The sequence below is a fragment of the Leuresthes tenuis genome, unplaced genomic scaffold (genome assembly GCF_036924035.1).
Source record: "Leuresthes tenuis unplaced genomic scaffold, fLeuTen1.0.hap1 SCAF_19, whole genome shotgun sequence".
In the NCBI taxonomy this organism is placed as follows: Eukaryota; Metazoa; Chordata; class Actinopteri; order Atheriniformes; family Atherinopsidae; genus Leuresthes; species Leuresthes tenuis.
This window is the reverse complement of record NW_027325373.1, coordinates 12,657,863-12,676,847: the sequence shown is the minus strand read 5'-3', so window position 1 is coordinate 12,676,847 and position 18,985 is coordinate 12,657,863. Positions and strand designations below refer to the sequence as shown.

The window sequence follows — 18,985 nt, the reverse complement described above, 5'->3', positions numbered from 1 at the left end:
AGCGTCAACTTGACCTGATTACAATTAAAGCTCCTTTGGATACCAGTGGCTTTTTTATCTAAAGAGGAAAGCCTAAAATGAACCTGAAAGAGAGAGTGTATAAGGATTTATTTGATATGATTTTGTTTCATCAAAGCAATAAGTGAGAAAGCAGTGAGATTGCATTATTGGATAAGAACATCACATACAGCTACTGCAAATATTTGTGACTAGAGAGACTGGTGGTGATGACATTTTAGGCACAATAAAAAGTAATCATTGTTGTTTACACTGTTACAGTCGTTCAAAATAAAATAAATTAGAATGAGTTAAATACGGCCTATAGCCATTCGCATCCGTAAATCCCCTTTTTCTTCTCTTCATAGGTGGAGTAAGGATGACCTATCCAGCTGCTTTTGTGCTAATTACCCAGTGGGACCTACCGGTGGAGCAGCCTCCACTTGTTCCTGGGGCTCAGGGTCTCAATAAGGAGCCAAACCACTGCAGCGTGCCTCTGACTCCACCAACATCACCAGAGCAGCCCTGTTCTGGTAACAAATACACACACGAACCTTCCTGCAGAACATTAGTTTATACAGTACACACGTGGTGCAACATCACAGAAAATTTGTAGTTTGAATACTACAGCCTTTGTTAAACCATAACTTAAAGTGTTCTCAACTAAACAGTTTCACTCCTAACATGCTGATGATAGCTACTGTGACATCATTTGCATCTCAACAGAAAGCAAATGTTAAAACATATCTTATATATTATAGAAAAATAAATAGCTATAAATATGCTTAGGCTGGAAAGTTTACACTAGTTACACTCATTAGTCTAAAGCTTGTGTGTGTCTGTGTGTGTGGCAGGTATAATCCAATTTACTGTACCACGAGAAATTCAGTGGGAGTATAAACTCACAAGTCACAAGTATTATGAGTGAAAAAGAGGCTGTACTGAAGAAAAAAGAAAGTCCTCTGCCTCTTTCATGATTTTTCCCATGCGTCCCTCCTGAAATATGTACCGATAGCTTAAATGTAATTGGTCTTAGAAAGTCTGTGCTCACTCCACTATCATAACATATGCTACATCCTTTGTCTTTTCAGCGGACAGTGGCTTTGTGACCTCAGTCTCCAGTGTCCCTACACCAGATAGTAGCATGGGGATCACCAGCATCAGCCCAAAGCACACTGGGAAGAAGCTAACATGTCAGGTGGTCCATCAGGCCTGGAGGGAGTGCTATCTCAACCAGCCTCAGCACGTGTATGATATACCTACATTTATTTCCACTGTTTGGAGTGATCGTTATTGTATGATAAGTGCAATAATGCAACTGAGCTGGAGCCCTCATGGATTTGTTTGTTCCCTGCAGACAAAATCAGCCACCTGACATAACGCAGAGTAAGGAAGTGCCAAATGGAGTTGCCACATGGAACTTCAATGATTTGGGAGCGAGAGCGCCCTGCAGCTGCTCCAGGTACAGACCTGCAACCAAGCTGTTTAGTAAAAGCATTATTTTAATGTGTTCAGTATTTAAACTGCTTAAATTTGAAAGATGCTTTGATAAAGACTCTGCTCTGGGATGGCATTGCATTATGCATCCATTTAAACCAACATAGTTTACAGCTTTTACACTGACTTTTGAGGCACTCTTCAATATTCACTGTTCTATAATTGAAACGGTCTTACTGCTGTAGGTCCTGACAACATGTTTAAGCAGTACATTCAGTTACAACACTTTTGAGAACTTTACCCTGGAGACGGTTTTATGTAAATAATTCTTCTTTTGCACTGCAGGTTAAAGCAGCAGAAGCTGAATGTGACCAACACATCCACTGCCAATCCTCAGACTAGTGCCAACCCCACACAGTCGTCTGGTCCATTATTATATCCTCCCTCCCTGCCCAAACACAAGACCAGTGACAAGGCTGAAAAGGCAGACAAACAGTCCAAGAGGCCAGCTGTGATTCCCTTCCACCATCGTCTGTCTATCACACAGGAGGCCCCCTTGGAACAGGACTCACCTGGAGGGCCCCAGCTTGGGGGCCTTGTTGCACTCGAGCCACCCATGGAGCCCTTGGCCTCTCTGCCAGACTGCAAGTATTCCAAGCCCCTCTCCAATGGCAGAAAACCCCCCGAGTCCCTTCTCCATTCACCAATGTCTCCACTTCCACCCACTCTCAGCCCACACCCCAGAATACAGGACCCAGAGGTTCCAGATGCCCCTGTAGATATGCCTGTGTGTTCAGATGCAGCTTCTGGATTTGGATTGATTACCAGTGATACATCTGTGTATACAGCTCTGCTGAGGCAGAGGGAGAATGTGGCTGGCTGGTGGAGAGGCTTTAGGACTCCCAGGACTGATAAGACTGACTTCAGACCCCCTGAAGTCCCTGCTGATAAACTAGAGGACATGAAGACAGAAGCAACAACTGAAGGAGCTTCGCTTAAAAGGTAGGAGGGTTGCAAACAGATAAGAGCATTTGGTTTGGGAACAGCAAAGAGTAACTAAGAGTCCCAATAAAGAGACTTTGTTATCCCGGACATAGCCACCTGAGCCTAAATCAAACCAGATACAAAACATGAACAATAAAAAGTGTGGGTTCATTGTAAGGTATAACTGCAGTTATATTTAGTTAATATATTATAGTTAATATCTGACACATCCAATAAAAGCATGTGAATTATTTTGGAATGTGAGAATGTATAAATACACAAAAGAAGTCACAAAAGAAGGATGAAATGAATAAACTACTGCTGCATTTGTTTCCGTCTTCGTCTTCTCCAGGCTATACATGCAGACTCAAAAGAGATTTAAACTCTCTGAGGAGAGAGTGAGGGACCACATCCACACTTTGGGCGTGTTCGAGCAGCCGGGAGTGGAGACGCTACGGGAGAGTGGAGATGATCCCTATGACTTTAAGGAAGGCGATATTAAGTACACTTTCTCCAAGAGGTTAAAAGGTTCCGGGCGAGAAGCCAGCAAGAAGGCCAAGGTAAAATAAAACAGTTTAAGAGGACAAAGCAGTTATAAGTAAAGATTCACGACAAATGCAATGCTCTTCTTTATATTGATTTTTAAGCTGAGATTATAGCCAAAAGACTGCAGTTTATGGTTTATCTGACAGCAGACACGCTGTCTGATACATCTTTGCGGCTGTCATTGACTTTGTTTAAACAAACAGCAGTTTTTAGGAACATTTTCTGATTAACTTGCCTAAACTGACCTGTCCAGCATTAAACAGCAGACAAAGAACGTTAGTGGCTTTTTTTAGGAACGTGCTGCTGAGAGTTAACTACTCAAGAACCATATATTTCAGTTGCCTAGAACTAAAACAGCTAAATGGAGACTGAATTATGTGCTTAAATTCATCAGTTGCCAAGAAACACCAACTGAATACTAATAATGTTGTGTGAAAGCTGGTGTGTAAATCAGTACTTTAATCTTTTAAAAGCAACATGTCAGATTCATCGTCAGTATTTGTCTCTGCTTCCACCAAGTGGCCAGAAATATGTTCTTCACATTGAAAACACAACGCTCTACATTTTGGTACAGAACCATATTCTTAAAAAGAGGGCACAAAAGCAAACATGTTGTGTTAAAAATGTGAATCGTAACACAGCAGTGCAATTGTGGGACAAATTGGTCTCATTTTAGCTAATTATATTTGACATCATTGGTTTTGCAAAGTAATAAGGTTTTTATATATATCATACCTTTTTCATTTATATTTAGTTGAAATTGGACCGAGTTTTGAATGAAGATTTTCACATTTTCTTCTGATTCATCCTCAAGGGAGAAGAAATCACCAGCAACGGTTCACTGTCTGACGGAAAAGATGCTATGTCCATTTTTAACTCAGCTCCAAAGTCAGGTGGGGCTATAATCACCAACATCATGAACATATTATACAGTAGACTGTGTGCAGTTCACATTTCAGACTGCATTTACATATGAGTATTCTTTAACAGTTGGTTCTGACGTCCTTTGTGTGTTTTAGATGACTTAGGTCAAGATGATGCGGCCGCTAAAGCCAATCCGTCTCTTACCAGAGAGAAAGATCTAGCGGTCAACATCTCTGATCTTGACAACATATTTGATGACGATGAGGAAGAATTTGTGGTGAGACATCAAAATGTACATGTTTTATTTAGTTTTAAACTGTAAGACAAGCTTGTTATTTAGTGAAACAAGTTGAGTGACACAAATATTAGGTCTTGATATCATCTATCATTTGTCATTATTTTTCGTTTCTATTCTGGTGTAGAAAATGTTGTAGTATATAAAAATCATCTTTTGTATAATAATTTGTAGACTGTTTACCCAAACCAGCAATCGACCAAACTACCAGTGTCAGAAGATCGTCCTGTTGGGAAAGAAGGGAGAGTTAATGTACCTTATCCCTCAAGTGAGTGATGAGTTCTAATATTTCAATAAAAAGCCTTCAGTAATATCTCAATGTTGAATGAGTTTATATATTCACTTTTTTAATTGTATCATTTCTTAAATCCATTAAACATCTTTGAACTACTCTCTTCTTCTTCTTCTTCTTCTATCTCTTTCTGTATGTCTGTCTCTTTTTAGCAGTAGCAGATCTCCAGCGGATGTTCCCCACCCCACCTTCTCTAGAGCAGCACCCGGCCTTCTCTCCCATCACACCGTATCGTGACACCCCAAGTCAAGAGCCCCCTGCACCCAGTGGAGTGCCGGACCACTTACCGTCGCTAGCCTCTACCCAGTTCACTGAGTACAGGATGGAGATGGAGGAGGTTATGGCTAGTCCCAGGCAAGATGATATCAAGGTGAGCGGAAGTTGTAGCTATCAGCACCCCAATTTCTTTCATTATAGGGAATGTGGATATTGTATTTTTAAATAAATGAATCTCACTGAACCAGGTTGCTGTTATTACCACTCACTAGAGTACTAATGATTAGAGATGTTTGCTAAAAACTACAATTACCAAAGTACACCTTCTTCCTCCTTCCTGTTCAGCCACAGATAGGCTCCTCCATGTTTGCCCCACTATCCTGCCTTCCCAGTCAGAGTCTTCCACCACTAAAGATTCCTGAACAGTGTTACTATCGTCCATCCTGGGCTCTCTTGCCCAAAATGGAGCATTTCACCACCATCATGCATTCTCAGAATGCTGCTTTCACCAAGGATGGCTACACGTGAGTAATCAACCATGACTACCTTTTGTGTCAAAGGGCTCAGGTAGTATGTGAAATTTTAAGAATCGTGTGTTTGAGAAGTTTGTGTCAATATAATAAATGCAAAGTATGAAGTTAATTTTTTTAGCTTTAGTCTGAAAAGTGGCTGAGTGTAAGGAGCTGCATGATATTTAAGAACTACTCCCCAGACAGTTACACTAATCTTGTTTGTCTGTCTGACTATTTCTTTTTGCCTCCTCCAATGCATGTCTTTTATAGAAACATTCCCAGTGTCAACGCCCTCACAGACCAAGACTATGGCCAGATGAGTGCTGCCTCTGCCTCTGTGAGCACCACTACTGGCATACTGCCATCTCCTGCCACACCACGCTTTTCTGTGCCCACCCCACGAACCCCACGCACTCCGAGGGGGATTAATGCTGCAAGCTCAGGACAGGGCTCTGTGAAACAGGATGGTACTGAGCTCAGCTCACCAGTCTCCACTCCCTCCACTAGCCTGCCTCTTAGCTCTGTAGAGCCCATGGCTAGGCCAGGACCGTCTCTGCCAGAGGCCCACAGCCTTTATGTTGTTCTTTTGCTCTCAGACTCTGTCCTTAGTGTCTTCAAGGATCGTAACTTTGACAGCTGCTGCATCTGTGCCTGCAATATGAATGTCAAGGGAGCAGATGTGGGGGTGTATATCCCAGATTCTACCCGTGAAGATCAGTACCGCTGTATGTGTGGCTTCAGTGCCATTGTGAACAGGCGGCTGGCTAATGGCACAGGTTTCTTTCTAGAGGATGAGCTGGATATATTTGGTCGGACTTCTGAGATAGGCCAAGCAGCTGAGAGGAGGCTAGCTCTTTGTCGGCGGGACCCAACTATGGTGGATTCCAGGGCCAAGCAGCCACAGGATACTGCCTCTCCGTCAGTCATGATCGTTTTGCAGGAACAATGCTCGCAGCCCATTTCCTCCCTGGCGTCACCACATCTCCCCCTCAGCTGTTCCTGTCATGGCCGCAAGGGGGCACTTCTCCAAAGCTGGATGTCAGAAAAGCAGTGGGCAGATGAGAGTGACGCCTGTGTTGAGTGTTACAATGCTTTGGAACAGGGGCTTCAGTATGTGGATAATCCCACTGGAGGGAAAGTGGATCTAGCTGTTGTCAGGAGCAGTGCTCTTCATTCCTGGCCTCACACTAATGGTAAGGAGTGTGATGATAACTGCTAGAGTTTAAATTTGAATAATTCATCCAAGGATACATCACAGGACACACTAAAGCTAATAGCGTATTGTATTCCTAGCCTTTTTTTTTTGTCATGAAAAGAACATGTTTGATGTGTCTCTGCCTTTTATTTTTTTGTATTTAGGACTTTTTTAACATTTGTGCATCTCTTTATGTGTTCTTTCTGTGTGTGTGTGTGTGTGTGTGCGTGTGTGTGTATGCGTGTTTGTCTCTGGTGATGTCCAAAGTGGTGAATATGAGCATGTTGTCGTCACAGGATATGGTTCGTATGCTGCTGTCTTTGCAGCCTTTTCTGCAGGATGCTATCCAGAAGAAGAGAACAGGACGGACCTGGGAAAACATCCAGCATGTTCAGGGTCCTCTCACCTGGCAGCAGTTTCACAAGATGGCTGGAAGAGGCTCCTATGGTGAGTTCACACAAATGTTGCTATGCTGGTTTCAGTTGCATGCCACTTGTAAAACTATGGAAATAAAAAAGATGCTCAGATTGAAGATATCACAATCTGAAAAATTCCTTAGGTTCGGAGGAGTCACCAGAGCCCCTGCCCATTCCCACAGTATTACTAGGCTATGACCGAGAGAGGGACTTCTTGGCGCTGTCTCCTCTGGCGTTGCCTTTTTGGGAGAAGTTGCTGCTGGAACCTTATGGTGGGCAGCGGGATGTGGCCTATGTGGTGGTGTGTCCAAATAGCCCCTCCCTGTTGGAAGCAGGCAGAGCCTTCTTCCAAGAGCTCAGTGCTGTTTACGAGGTAGATTTAGACTTTCAACTTGAATGCCGATGACAAAACACTAAAACTCTGCACAGATTATAAAGTGGGATGTTCTGTCTGTTTTTCTAATGAGAATATTACTTTCTCCAGACATGCCGCCTTGGGAAGCACCGTCCTCTTGCCAAGGTGTCCAGAGATGGCCTTGTGCGTGTGGGGGAGGAAGTGGAACCAGAAAAGCTTGAGGAGCTAGATGTGGACCAGTGGTTGACTGGACCCTGGGCTGGACAGCAACACAATGACAACCTTGGAAAACTTAAACTCTATGCTTATACTTGCAAACAACAGCTAGGTTAGAATGAGTAAACAGAATAATCCAATCCAATCTTATCTAATGGAATCTATATATATATACTGTATTGTGTTTATTTTATTATCTATGTATGAAAAATAACAAATTATTTTCTTTCTCTCAGGTCCTCAGCTCTCAGTCCTGCCTTTGGACAGCAGTCTTCTGTTACCTCCCAAAGCCCAGCCTCCGACAAACAACACCTCTTCAGCTCAGCCTGCATCTTCTGGGCAGCCTCAATCTTGGGCTGCTGATGGAGAACAAGCTCCAGGTGCCGCAAATGCAGCAAATATTTCCACCCCAACTGGAGCCACCTCAGGCCAGACGGGGGAGACAAACCAAGGGGGATCTGGCGATTCCAAAGGGACACCTAGTTCCACATCATTCGACACACCAGCAGAAAACCCTGAACTGTAAGACTGAATCCCACAGAAAAATGACCACATTTCAAGTATTGTTTGAATCGATGCACATATAGTAAAACTTCTTTTCTCTTTAGCACCTCTGAGCAGTCAAGGATTGGCATTCCCACTGTGGCTGACTCAGCGGACAGCCATGTTAACCCACCAGCTATTGTTATCTACATTGTGGACGCATTTCTTGGCCCAAGTGGAATGAGAAATGAAGGGGGGGACGAGGAAGAGGGTGAAGAGGTAGAGTCAGGTTGCATTTGGCTACTAGGGCTTCTTCGCTGTTACACAGAGATGCTACAAACTTTGCCTGAGGCAATGAGACCTGCACTGGTATTACAGGTAAAAAAATTCTTTGATTGATTGACACTAAATCAGATACAATTAAACAAAATTCAGTTGTCATAATTTTTTCCAACTTTTTTCTGTATTTTAGGTAGTGCCATGCCAATATCTTCTCCAGCCAGCTAGTGGAGAGAACCATTTGTACCTACAACACCTTCGCTCCCTGGCTTTCTCTTGTTACTCACAGTGCAGACGACTGCTACCCCAGCAAACACATATCAAGTCTCTGACTGGCTTTGGACCTGCGTCCACTGTCAGTTCAGTACTTAAGAGTCCAGAGGTAAGCATGCGCGTTTTATGATTTCTTAACTTTAAGAAACTCTTGTCATATTCTTAAACAAATTATAATTTATGTCTACATTATTTGATATTTTTTCAGCATCCCAGCCCGCTGCAGCTGTACTCTCCACCATTCATTCTTGGCCCGACCCGTCCCAAGCTGCCAGAACAAGGAGAGATATGGGCAGAACTCCCTCCAAAATACAATGTGCTCTTTGTAGGATACTGCCTTTCACATGATCAGCGCTGGATTTTGGTGTCCTGCACTGACCAGCAGGGGGAGCTCCTGGAGACCTGCATTATCAACATTGATGTTCCCAACAGGTGACAAATTATTGTTTGTATCCGTAATAACAGAGGTGAAGTGGGATGAGGATGTTGTCAGCGCAGCTTTTTTTATTTTTAAGAAGATTGTTTTAAATAAATGCTAAGATAAATACACAGTACTTTAAACTATAAACAGATTCTGAAAGGAGGAACCCATTTAGATTTGGTACGGATCTGGAAACAATTACTGGTTTTCAAAACAGGGGATTGGTTTTGGCAGAGATTCATCAGACTTGTGGCACTCTTGTTTCAAAATGTGAAAAGGATATGACTCATGTGAAATAATGCTTTTTTCCCTCTGAATTCAGGGCAAGGCGTTCAAAGGTATCCGCCAGGAAGATTGGACTACAGAAACTTTGGGAGTGGTGTATTGGCATCATTCAGATGACGTCACTGCCTTGGAGGATTGTTATTGGTCGATTAGGCAGACTGGGCCACGGGGAGCTTAAAGGTGAGTAAGCCCTTCAGAAAATTGGCCTATATACTTGTTTGTTGCAATTTATGATTATATACCCTCTATTCTAAAATGGATCAAAATTACTTTAGTATGTTCATTTGGTATACATCACTCGCCTTACTTAATTTGAAAAGATCTGAATGTGACACTCAGTTTTTGGTTTAAACTTGAGTCAGAGTGAATTTGGCTATGATTCAGCAAAGACTAAGACTCATCTTTTCACCCAGCCCATCAGATTTTATGATTTCCTGGCATGGCCTTTATCAGCTTTTTAATATCCAGTTATATAACAGATACAATGCTTTGAATAGACAGGTGCATACCAATATAAATATTCTTGAATTCTAATATAGTTCACCCGTAGCTTGTTATATTGTATTCTGTATTTTATCTAATGTATTTTGGTTGCTTGATTTGTTTAAAAAAAAAATGGATCCGTTCTTTTTGGTACCTCTCTCTCACGTGCACCTTCTTTCTCATCAAGACTGGAGCTCACTCCTTGGGGAGCATTCCCTCCATTCAATAGGACGCCAGCTAAAGGAGGCTTGCCGTATGTGTGGGATCTCTGCCTCTGACTCTCCCAGCATTCTCAGTGCCTGTCTGGTAGCCATGGAGCCACAGGGGTCCTTGGTGATCATGCCTGGTATGTAGCAAATCCACTATATGTATGTAACAGCAACATTTACAGTGCTGGATATGTGCGCATGGGCATTATATTGTTTTTTTCCCCCCACTGATAAAACAGTGACAGTAAAAGAGTAAAGCTATTCAAAGAGTTCTTATAATACTCATTTGGGGGGCATCTGCTCACTCGTTGTTGTAACAAAATTAACCATAAGGCAGGCATTATGTGAATGTGTCTCATAGTGATGTCATTATGTAAAAGAAGAAAAGAGGGTTTCAGATAGTGTTTTCTGTCGGTGTGAATAACTCCCTATGTTTTAGACTATAAACCTTATATATTTGCAAACATTTTATGTGCAAAAGAGTCTTTATGGCACACTGAAGAAAAGAAAAAGATTGCAAAACAGAATGTAGCTACTTCAAACAAATTCAAATGTGCAGTGTAATAAAAAAGAATATACAGCTAATCTGTTCTGTGTCCAGATGCAGTGACCATGGGCTCCGTGTTTGGACGCAGCACTGCTTTGAATTTGCAGACGTCGCAGCTAAACACACCCCAGGATGCTTCCTGTACACACATTCTGGTCTTCCCGACTTCTGCCACTACTCAGCTGGCACCCAGCTCCTACCCTCCAGAAGACACTAATGGTAAAGAGCTGCAGGATAACAGTCAAACTACATGAACGACATACGTGTCATGAATATTCTATATGTCTGAAGACATAGATCATGCAAATATTGTGCTTTTCTTTAACAAATAAATGCTAATTTGTAAAAAAAAAATATCCACAATCATTGAAAGCAATGACATCAAACTGAGGATAGTATTGTCAAAAAGATAAGTCCAGATTGGAGATATGGTGCTGCCATTCTGAACTCTGTTCTCATTCTTTCTTCAGACGACATGTTTGATCTTCCCTTTCCTGATGAACTGGAGAATGACATTGACCATGACATGATGCTGATCACAGGAAACCTTCACCCTTTCCCCAACACATCTCCTGTGCCCTCGCCGGGCTCGCCGTCCGGGATGGGAATGGGATCGCATTTCCAGCACACCAGGGTGAGTCGGGGTTCAGATGAAAGAAATCCTCCTACGGAGTTTTGAAATTAGCAACTCACTGTTGCAAAACAGAAAATAATTTCCTACCCTTGCACATAAGTTGTATAAAAACATACTTTAATGTACAAATATTTACTGATGACACTTCCTAAATGTTTTAAAAAATATAGATTGCTGTTCTTCTAAATTAAATTAGATAAAAAAGAACTTGTTTAATTTGTATTTGTTGATAATTCTGCTAAATGGAGCAGAGCTGGCTGGTAAGAGCTTCTAAAAACGTAGTATGATTTAAATGTCTTGATATAACCTACAGTATAGACTCCAAGTATTTTTTCTTTCTACGGACAGCTATTAATTACAATGTTGTTCAAATGCCCCTAAAAGTCTACAGTACCTCTTCAGGATTAGATAGGATACTGTGCTTTGAAGCATGAGAGCTCCCTCTTTACAATCTTCACTGACACTCCACAATTCATATGATTGGAGTTAAACTTGGAGTATGATAGATGCTGAGGAATTTGTCTTGGAGGCACAAGAGAAAGGCTGACAGCTTTTGCTGCACCATATACACCTCATAAAATATTGGCAAGATGCAGCTGCAGTGAATAATAGCTGGACAGCAGAGAGATAGCTTACACATCATTGTCACACTGACCTCAAGTACACGGAAGATACCCAAATAAAGTGTTGTTCTTTAAAAAAAAAAAAAAAAAAAACTGAATACAGTGAAAAACTTGTCGGTTAATGCTAGTTTTATACTACTCAGATTGGATCTTTGGAGCTGTACGTATAACTTAAAGGCTATGTAGTATTTAGAAAAAAAAAGAACTGTAAAGACAATTCATGAGAAAAATAAGTAATATGCATGTAGATGTAAGGAGATCTTATATCATTTCTGAACACTTTTCCAACCAAAAGTCAGGCAAAAGAAATCACTCCTTTAACCACTGCTATTCACTGATAACTTGATTTACAATCATAAAAGGAAAAAAAAAAAAATAAATAAAACTGAATATATATATATATATATATATATATATATATAATATAAACACAATTTATATATATATAAACACAAATTTGCACTCTTTCTTATGTAGGTCATACTTGTCAGGCAAAACAATCTTAAAAACTGCTCTATATTTTACAATAAACCGTTCAAATAAGAAAATAATTAGTTCAAATAAGGCATCCCAAAATGTTGAATAATAAGAAGCAAATCTGATGTGGCAGTTACTGAACAGCTGGAAAATGATTTCTATATGGCTTAAATATGCAGTGTTGTTAACTTTTACAACCAATTTTAAAACTTGATGCTGTCACATATTAATTTGAATATAAAATGTCATGGTTGTATTAAGGAAGGCCATAATCAAGAATTGCATTGAAGGCAATAATAATTTGATGGCGTGGTCCTGTGTCTGTAGAGCCAAGGAGACCGCTTGCTGTCCCGGGACAACCCTCCAGAGGAGCTGAAGCAGCAGCCGCTGGCTCTGGGCTACTACGTCTCAACTGCACAAGCAAACGGGCTTCCTCATTGGTTCTGGGCTTCGTGCCCGCAAGCTGAGAGCCAGTGCCCACTCTTCCTCAAGGTACTCAAAACTCTGTGTGTGTAGGTCTGGTGAAGCTTGTGTCTTAACATTGGGTGAGAGACACAGAGGTGAGCAGAAGTACAGATTTATTGGATTGATCCAGAATTTGTTCAGGAGTACTTAGACTACTTGATTGATTTAGACGGCATATAACTTCTCTCCATAGTCAAGCTTAAGTATTTAACACTGTGTCCTGTGTTTCTTCACTTCAGGCCTCTCTCCACCACCACATCTCCATAGCACAGTCAGATGAGATGGTGTCAGATAAGACTAAGAAGAACCCTCACCCTTTAGACTCAAAAACCACCTCTGACGTGCTCAGGTAAATATATAGCACTCAATAAACACTGAGAATGAAAAACTCATATTAGGGCATGCTGCTGATATTTAGTGTTCAGTTGGATTAAGTTAAAGTAAATCTTGAAAATGTCAGAATTCCTAACATACTTTTACTGATAAGGTTGCACATGTTTTACACACAGGTTTGTATTGGAGCAGTACAACGCCCTGTCTTGGCTGACGTGTACGCCTGCCACACAGGATCGCCAGTCCTGCCTGCCTGTCCACCTGGCTGTGCTGATCCAGATGTACAACGCTGTCCTGAACATGCTTTAGCCATGTGGACTCATAATTACGCACAACTTTCCTGTGCCTCTTTCTGACCACCAGAGAGCACCAGAGCTCTTCTGCTGTTTTGAGCAGTCATGGATTGAATTGCAAAACACAGTGCAGCGACTACCCCACGACTGGAGTGTAAGAAATAAGGAGCGATGCTGGTGAAGTTTGATTTCTTGAGGATCCGATAGAGTGTGTACCTTTTAAAATCGGCTCTTTGCTTGCCATGGTGCATGTAACGGGGAAAATGGACAGATCCGGCTATGCCACATCTTGTCCCACATGGGCAGCATCTCCTGGTGACATTTGAAGCATCTGTGGATGACATAAACAGAGAAGCTCTGTAAGATTCTTTTTACAAAAAGAAAAGGGAGGCTCACATGACTCTATATTGTGCAACCAGCAAAAATGGCATGACAACACAAACACATGGCTTCGTTACATCAAGGATGTTTCTACATTTTTGTACAGAACTGCGCTGCTGAGCTTCTCGGGACTTTGGTTGCTGAAAGTTTTTCTTAAGGGGAGCATTTGATAATGGCACTTTTTGTCGTCACCTTCCAAAGTGTTGTAACTACGAACACAGTGGAAAATGTTAGACCAGATGAGATGTGTTGTTTATAATGTAAGGCATACATTTACAAAGATTTGAGACTTATTTTTAATATTTAAAACAAGAAAACAAGAAACAGAGCCTTTTCCCCAACTGACTGTTGATCGTCTTGGGATATTAAATGAAATTTGTCAATTTAATGCAATTGTAAAAATGCCATATTTATACAAATTATATCATGTCATAGTATTTGATATATATGACTATAAATATATATAAATGTATATACATAAATATATATTACCTCTTCAAAGCAGGCACTTAATGATAAAGGGGTGGGCCTAGCCGACTCTTTAGAGGTGGGCACATTATGAACATTTATCAGAGAAGATGCAGTTTTGTTCTTTTTTCGTTTTCTACACATACCGGAAATTTAACCTTTTTTTATTTAATGACTTTAAATTAAATTGATGCCGCAGATACATTATACTGTATATTTATAAAGTATTCCTAATTTGCTTTAAAAAAAAAAGGACTTGAATTTAATGATGAAAGACCGTGAAATTTCAAGGTTATCAAATATTTAAGAAGGACGTTTTATTTCATTGGCTTTCCTGAATGATGTCGAGCAAACATTAGAAAGGCCTGTCTCTTCAGCCTCCCTCAGTCTGTTCTTTGTTAGAGTCTCAGCATGTTTGTATATACACTTTTCAGATGTGTTCTTTTGGTATTTCATTGAGCTGTACATTTCATGCAGATTGGTCTACTTTAAAGTAATTCATATCTTTTTCTGATATGCAGTATACAGTACAGTGTGAATCTCATTTAATTACAGCCAAGAGGTTCAGTTGCCAAGTAAGTATACACAAGTGTACAGACAAGTGCAAATGTTTGTTACATCTGTCATTACTTTGAATATCAAACAGATCCACCTTAGTGGGAGTGATCTGTTACTTTTACACTCTTTTTTAGTAAATTATTAAAACTCTTGAAAACAATGCTGGGCGGAGTGTCTGTTTCTGATACAAAAGGCCGCACAACCATTGTCATATTGTGCCAATAAAAGCCTGTCTTAACATCTTTTAATGTAGCTTCACACGAGATGTTGCTTAGATAAAACCTTCCCGTTAATAAAACAGATTTTGGACTCTCCTTCAACTAAAAACAGGATTTAAATTGCAACAAAACCTTTTTTTTTTTTTTTAGTGTAATATCTGTGATATTGCTCTCAAAGCTTTTTTTTTCTAATCCTATTTTGTGGAATTACATAATAATTATGTAAGTCCATACTTTCATGAAGGTGAGTTTTCTCTATATACTATGCAAAGCCACATGAGGATTGCAGAATTCTATTTTATGCTACTTTATGCCACAGATTTCTTGTTCATAGTAAAACTTTCATCCGAAGCATAGGATACATATATTAATATTACATTATTGTTTGATTATTTGATGACAATATCATTTATACCTTTCAAGATCTAGGTCAAGTTCAGTACTTTGTGTTTATTCTTTTCAATATTATCAATAAGTTACATCATTGTATGTCTCATTCTTAGAAACAGAAACACTGCATGTTGTTCTTCAAGTAAACGCAAACACTCCAACATAAAAGTGAAGTGCGGTAAGGACATTTGGTAAAGCCGCACAACAAGCTGTGCAAGAAGGTAGATAAGCCTCTCATTATGCAGCTGTCAAGAGGTGTGAATCCCTGTTTTTCAACATCTGTCTTCCCTCCTACAACATCTGAGGAGATTACATTTCAGGCTTTGCCACAACAGCAATTGCTGCAGCCTTCTTTGTGGGTGAGACTGAGTGAGGAAATAACAACCTTTAAGGGAGACTAGTGTTTACTGAGTGGTTTATAAGAGCAAATGAAAATAATGAATGTTGCTGCTGAGTGACTATTCCACCGGGCTTTTGTCCCTCTTGCTCAGCAGGATAGTCTTGTTTTAAAGCGTGTTTTCGACTCACCCCCGCAAACACATGAGCTGATTAATTCCATAAAGAGCAGAGAGAAAGGCAAAACAGTATAGAAATCTTGCCACTTTACAGAAGTGCTCTCTCTGCACTTACCTGTGTCAGATGACACGAGTGAACGTGAAAAATACTAACTGACGAAAGAAAAGTCACTGGGCTATGAAACAGGGAGTGTCACATTCACACTATAGTCATCACGAGGACTGCTGGAAGCTGCAGGTCACAGAGGCACGTTTGATGTTTGATTTTTATGAACTCACAGGAATGCTGTCTGTCTTTGATGATTTCAATATTAGTACAAGGTAAGAATAGTTACCCGTCACCATGTGTGTGTGTGTGTGTGTGTGTGTGTCTGCGTGTTGCTAGGGGGCTGTAAGGGAGTTTATGGTTGTGAATGACTACATGCAGCATGGAAAATAGTAAATCCATTTGTCTAACAAATGTTGAGGACTTTTAAATTGGTCTTTTGTGTACATGTAATGATTCTAAAGGATGTCCTCTCAAAGGGAGGTAAGTGCAATCCTCTTTTTGTAGGATGCAATGGGAATGAGAATATGTGAAGACAAGAGAGAAAAAGAGCTTTGAAGGAGGCTTTATTTGACCCTCAGGGTCACATTAAATCATTGAGTGGAAAACTGCATCTCCAAAGCGCCTAGAAAAACCCCAGTGGACAACGAACTAGACAAAAAAGAACGTAGTTGAGGGACTGGGCAGCTCGAGGACACTGCGAATGAAAAGGAGTGGGTAGCTAAAGAGTAAAAGCCAGTGAAGAGTCACTTGTCGTGGTGGGCCTGTCTAATGGCCATCACAACTGGAGGAAGTGGACTCTTAATTGACTGCAATGTGTTTTCCACAGATGGCCTATTAGACCACGGCCATTCACCTGTTATGTGGCTTGCCAAGAGCTTTCTTGCAGCCAAATGGCCCACAGACCGGACAATTTAGGCCATGGTTTGCCTTGACATAGCATTAGTGTAAACACAATTAGAAGTCAATTACATTTTATGCTGCTTTGTTGCCAACGGTACATCACACAAGAGAACAAGGTTGCTTGAAAAAGCCCTACATTTCAAGAATGTTGTGATGAAACAGACTGTTATAAAATGTATAATTTACTGAATACTAATTGGCAATGAAAACATTTTACTGTAAAATTTAGACAATGCAAAGTCAAAAGATTCAACTCCATGTCCATAATGTGATACAGCACAGAGTGAAAGAGAAATCCCTCTTTTCTAAGGCAACCATAGAGATTTAATAGACTGTGCAGTGATTTGAAAGGTCCCATTAGCACAAAATTCACTATTATATAAACTGTGCCTTGTTGAATTAAACTAGGCATAACAGGACTCACTGTTGATGGTGTATGTCAGAGTGAAAACCAAGTCATGAGGTTAAGCTCTGGTAAAGGATTCAATAAAGGTTGCAGCATTTACATTTCCCAAAATCACAGCAGAATTCATCATTCGTACATATGATATGTTTGGAACCAGCTGCAGACTTCCTGGATCCGCATAAAGGGTCATGGTCTGATGGATAATCACCAAGCTACTGGTCACTATAAATGAAAACCACGGTTCCTTGATGGAGATGGCAAGCATGTTTCAAAATGAGTCACAAACAAAACGGGAAACCTCTCATAACTACATAATAATCGCAGTTGTAAATCTATAAAGATGCACACAAACAACTAACCTGAATTCAAAACTACATAATAGAAGTTCTTCATGGAAGGGTCCCAAAAGGCCTTGTTGCTGTTTGATTCATGGTTGCACCGGTACAAAATATTACCAAAATAATCTCTGTAGAGAAGAAACAATAAGTGCAAGTCAGACTTCATCAAAATGCTGACCAAGTTATTTCGCAGAATGTATTAAGAAAAAAAAAAGACCATGTCGTCTCACAGTATTAAAAAAAAAACCAGTATCAACAGTCAGAAGTTGAATCAAGGGGCAATGCTGCAGCCATTCTGTCACTGCAGATGACCTGTGGGACTGCTCCACTTTGCGGGTGTAACTGGCAGGGCAGAGCCATGTGCTGTTTTGACATGCCCTCTCCCTCTGAAGTGGAGGCAGCTGGTGGTTGTAGCTTCACACTGCTTTGTAGATGGTTGTAACGCTGCTTATTTTTCAAGGGTTAAAGTGAGAAGCAAAGACACACACACACACACACACACCCTGCTTGGATTACTCGCTGTCTGTCTACTGTCTGTCATGGCAGCCTTTAGCCAGCGGTCATGTGGGGGATGGACAATGTGGTAGGTCCTGTGTCTGCATGATCTGCGGTATGCCAGCCAGGTCAAGGAGGGTTCAGGGCTGTGCATGAGCTGTGGGTGGTACAGGTCATGGTCCTCACCATCCAATGTGAGTTCAACAGCAATTACAACTGATATGACCTCTACAGATAATTTTCCATCAAAGCTCTACAAGCTTTAATCTTCAAATTGATAAATAAATACAATGAGCTTGAACTGTTCCCTGTGACAAGGCTTATTTAGCCCTTGTTTATAAGCCAAAAAAAATTAAGCAATTTTGTGTATTAAAAGTGAAACTGTTCAATTTTGCCCTCTGGGAAATGAGCATGTCTTGGGCTGTTCCATGCTGCTTATTATTGGATAACAAACCAGCAAAGAGTTTGCCAACAGAATCCCATGACAGGGCGTAGCATAAGTATGTTGGTCCATGGAAAAGCACATAGCAATAACACAAGGAAGGCTCAGTAAAAGTCAAAGTAGTACTCAACTAGCATAGCCTCCCATCACATTTCTGATGACGCTGCTGCACATGTACACTCACAACGTGATGATGTCAGCAAATATCACTCTAGACTAAGACAAAAAGGCATTTTTGGGGGGAAGGTTGAGATGGTAATTGGAAGTACCAGACCTTCAAGCTAGAAAATGTTGATTCAAATCCTTTCTTTCACAACTTTTTCCCATGTCCGTTCGCCTTTCTACTTCTCTACCTACTTTTCTTCTTGCTCCCACTCATTAATGGTAAAGGTTAGGAGTTAAAAGGAATATGGTTAGGGTCATGAATGTACATGGTGAGGTTTCTATGTTTAAAAAAATGATACTGTTAGGATTAGAAAAATATTCATTGTCACAGACCAAGAAGTATTTACATCTCCATCATATAATGTTACCTGGCACAATTCAACTGCCAAAAAATGTTGTCGTCACACAGTTTTAAAGCCTGATTTGTAAAACTATATATATTGGACGTGTGGACAACTGCTAGTTAGGCTAATTTGCATATGTATAGTCAAATGAGATAAGTCTGATAATTGGCTGCTCAATTTGGCATT

General features: G+C 40.6%; 1 protein-coding gene across 3 annotated transcripts in view; it reads left to right on the top strand.

Moving 5' to 3' along the window:
- LOC140276851 (mediator of RNA polymerase II transcription subunit 13-like) overlaps nt 1-14,697 on the top strand; it is an 83,110-nt gene extending 68,413 nt beyond the window's left edge. The window contains exons 7-31 of one of the 3 annotated variants that reach the window (XM_072371686.1): nt 366-530; nt 1,089-1,245; nt 1,355-1,459; nt 1,780-2,436; nt 2,771-2,978; nt 3,779-3,857; nt 3,984-4,105; nt 4,316-4,391; nt 4,568-4,785; nt 4,977-5,155; nt 5,414-6,336; nt 6,606-6,785; nt 6,898-7,127; nt 7,239-7,437; nt 7,562-7,847; nt 7,934-8,186; nt 8,281-8,469; nt 8,569-8,792; nt 9,104-9,246; nt 9,737-9,895; nt 10,360-10,524; nt 10,776-10,939; nt 12,367-12,531; nt 12,744-12,853; nt 13,014-14,697. In XM_072371686.1, coding sequence (XP_072227787.1) covers nt 366-530; nt 1,089-1,245; nt 1,355-1,459; nt 1,780-2,436; nt 2,771-2,978; nt 3,779-3,857; nt 3,984-4,105; nt 4,316-4,391; nt 4,568-4,785; nt 4,977-5,155; nt 5,414-6,336; nt 6,606-6,785; nt 6,898-7,127; nt 7,239-7,437; nt 7,562-7,847; nt 7,934-8,186; nt 8,281-8,469; nt 8,569-8,792; nt 9,104-9,246; nt 9,737-9,895; nt 10,360-10,524; nt 10,776-10,939; nt 12,367-12,531; nt 12,744-12,853; nt 13,014-13,146 — 5,489 coding nt within the window. In that variant the 3' untranslated portion in view covers nt 13,147-14,697. Of the gene's footprint in view, nt 1-365; nt 531-1,088; nt 1,246-1,354; nt 1,460-1,779; nt 2,437-2,770; nt 2,979-3,778; nt 3,858-3,983; nt 4,106-4,297; nt 4,392-4,567; nt 4,786-4,976; nt 5,156-5,413; nt 6,337-6,605; nt 6,786-6,897; nt 7,128-7,238; nt 7,438-7,561; nt 7,848-7,933; nt 8,187-8,280; nt 8,470-8,568; nt 8,793-9,103; nt 9,247-9,736; nt 9,896-10,359; nt 10,525-10,775; nt 10,940-12,366; nt 12,532-12,743; nt 12,854-13,013 lie in introns of all 3 variants that reach the window. The other 2 variants (XM_072371685.1, XM_072371684.1) reach the window with 2 other exon arrangements.
- The last annotated feature ends 4,288 nt before the right edge of the window (nt 14,698-18,985 follow it).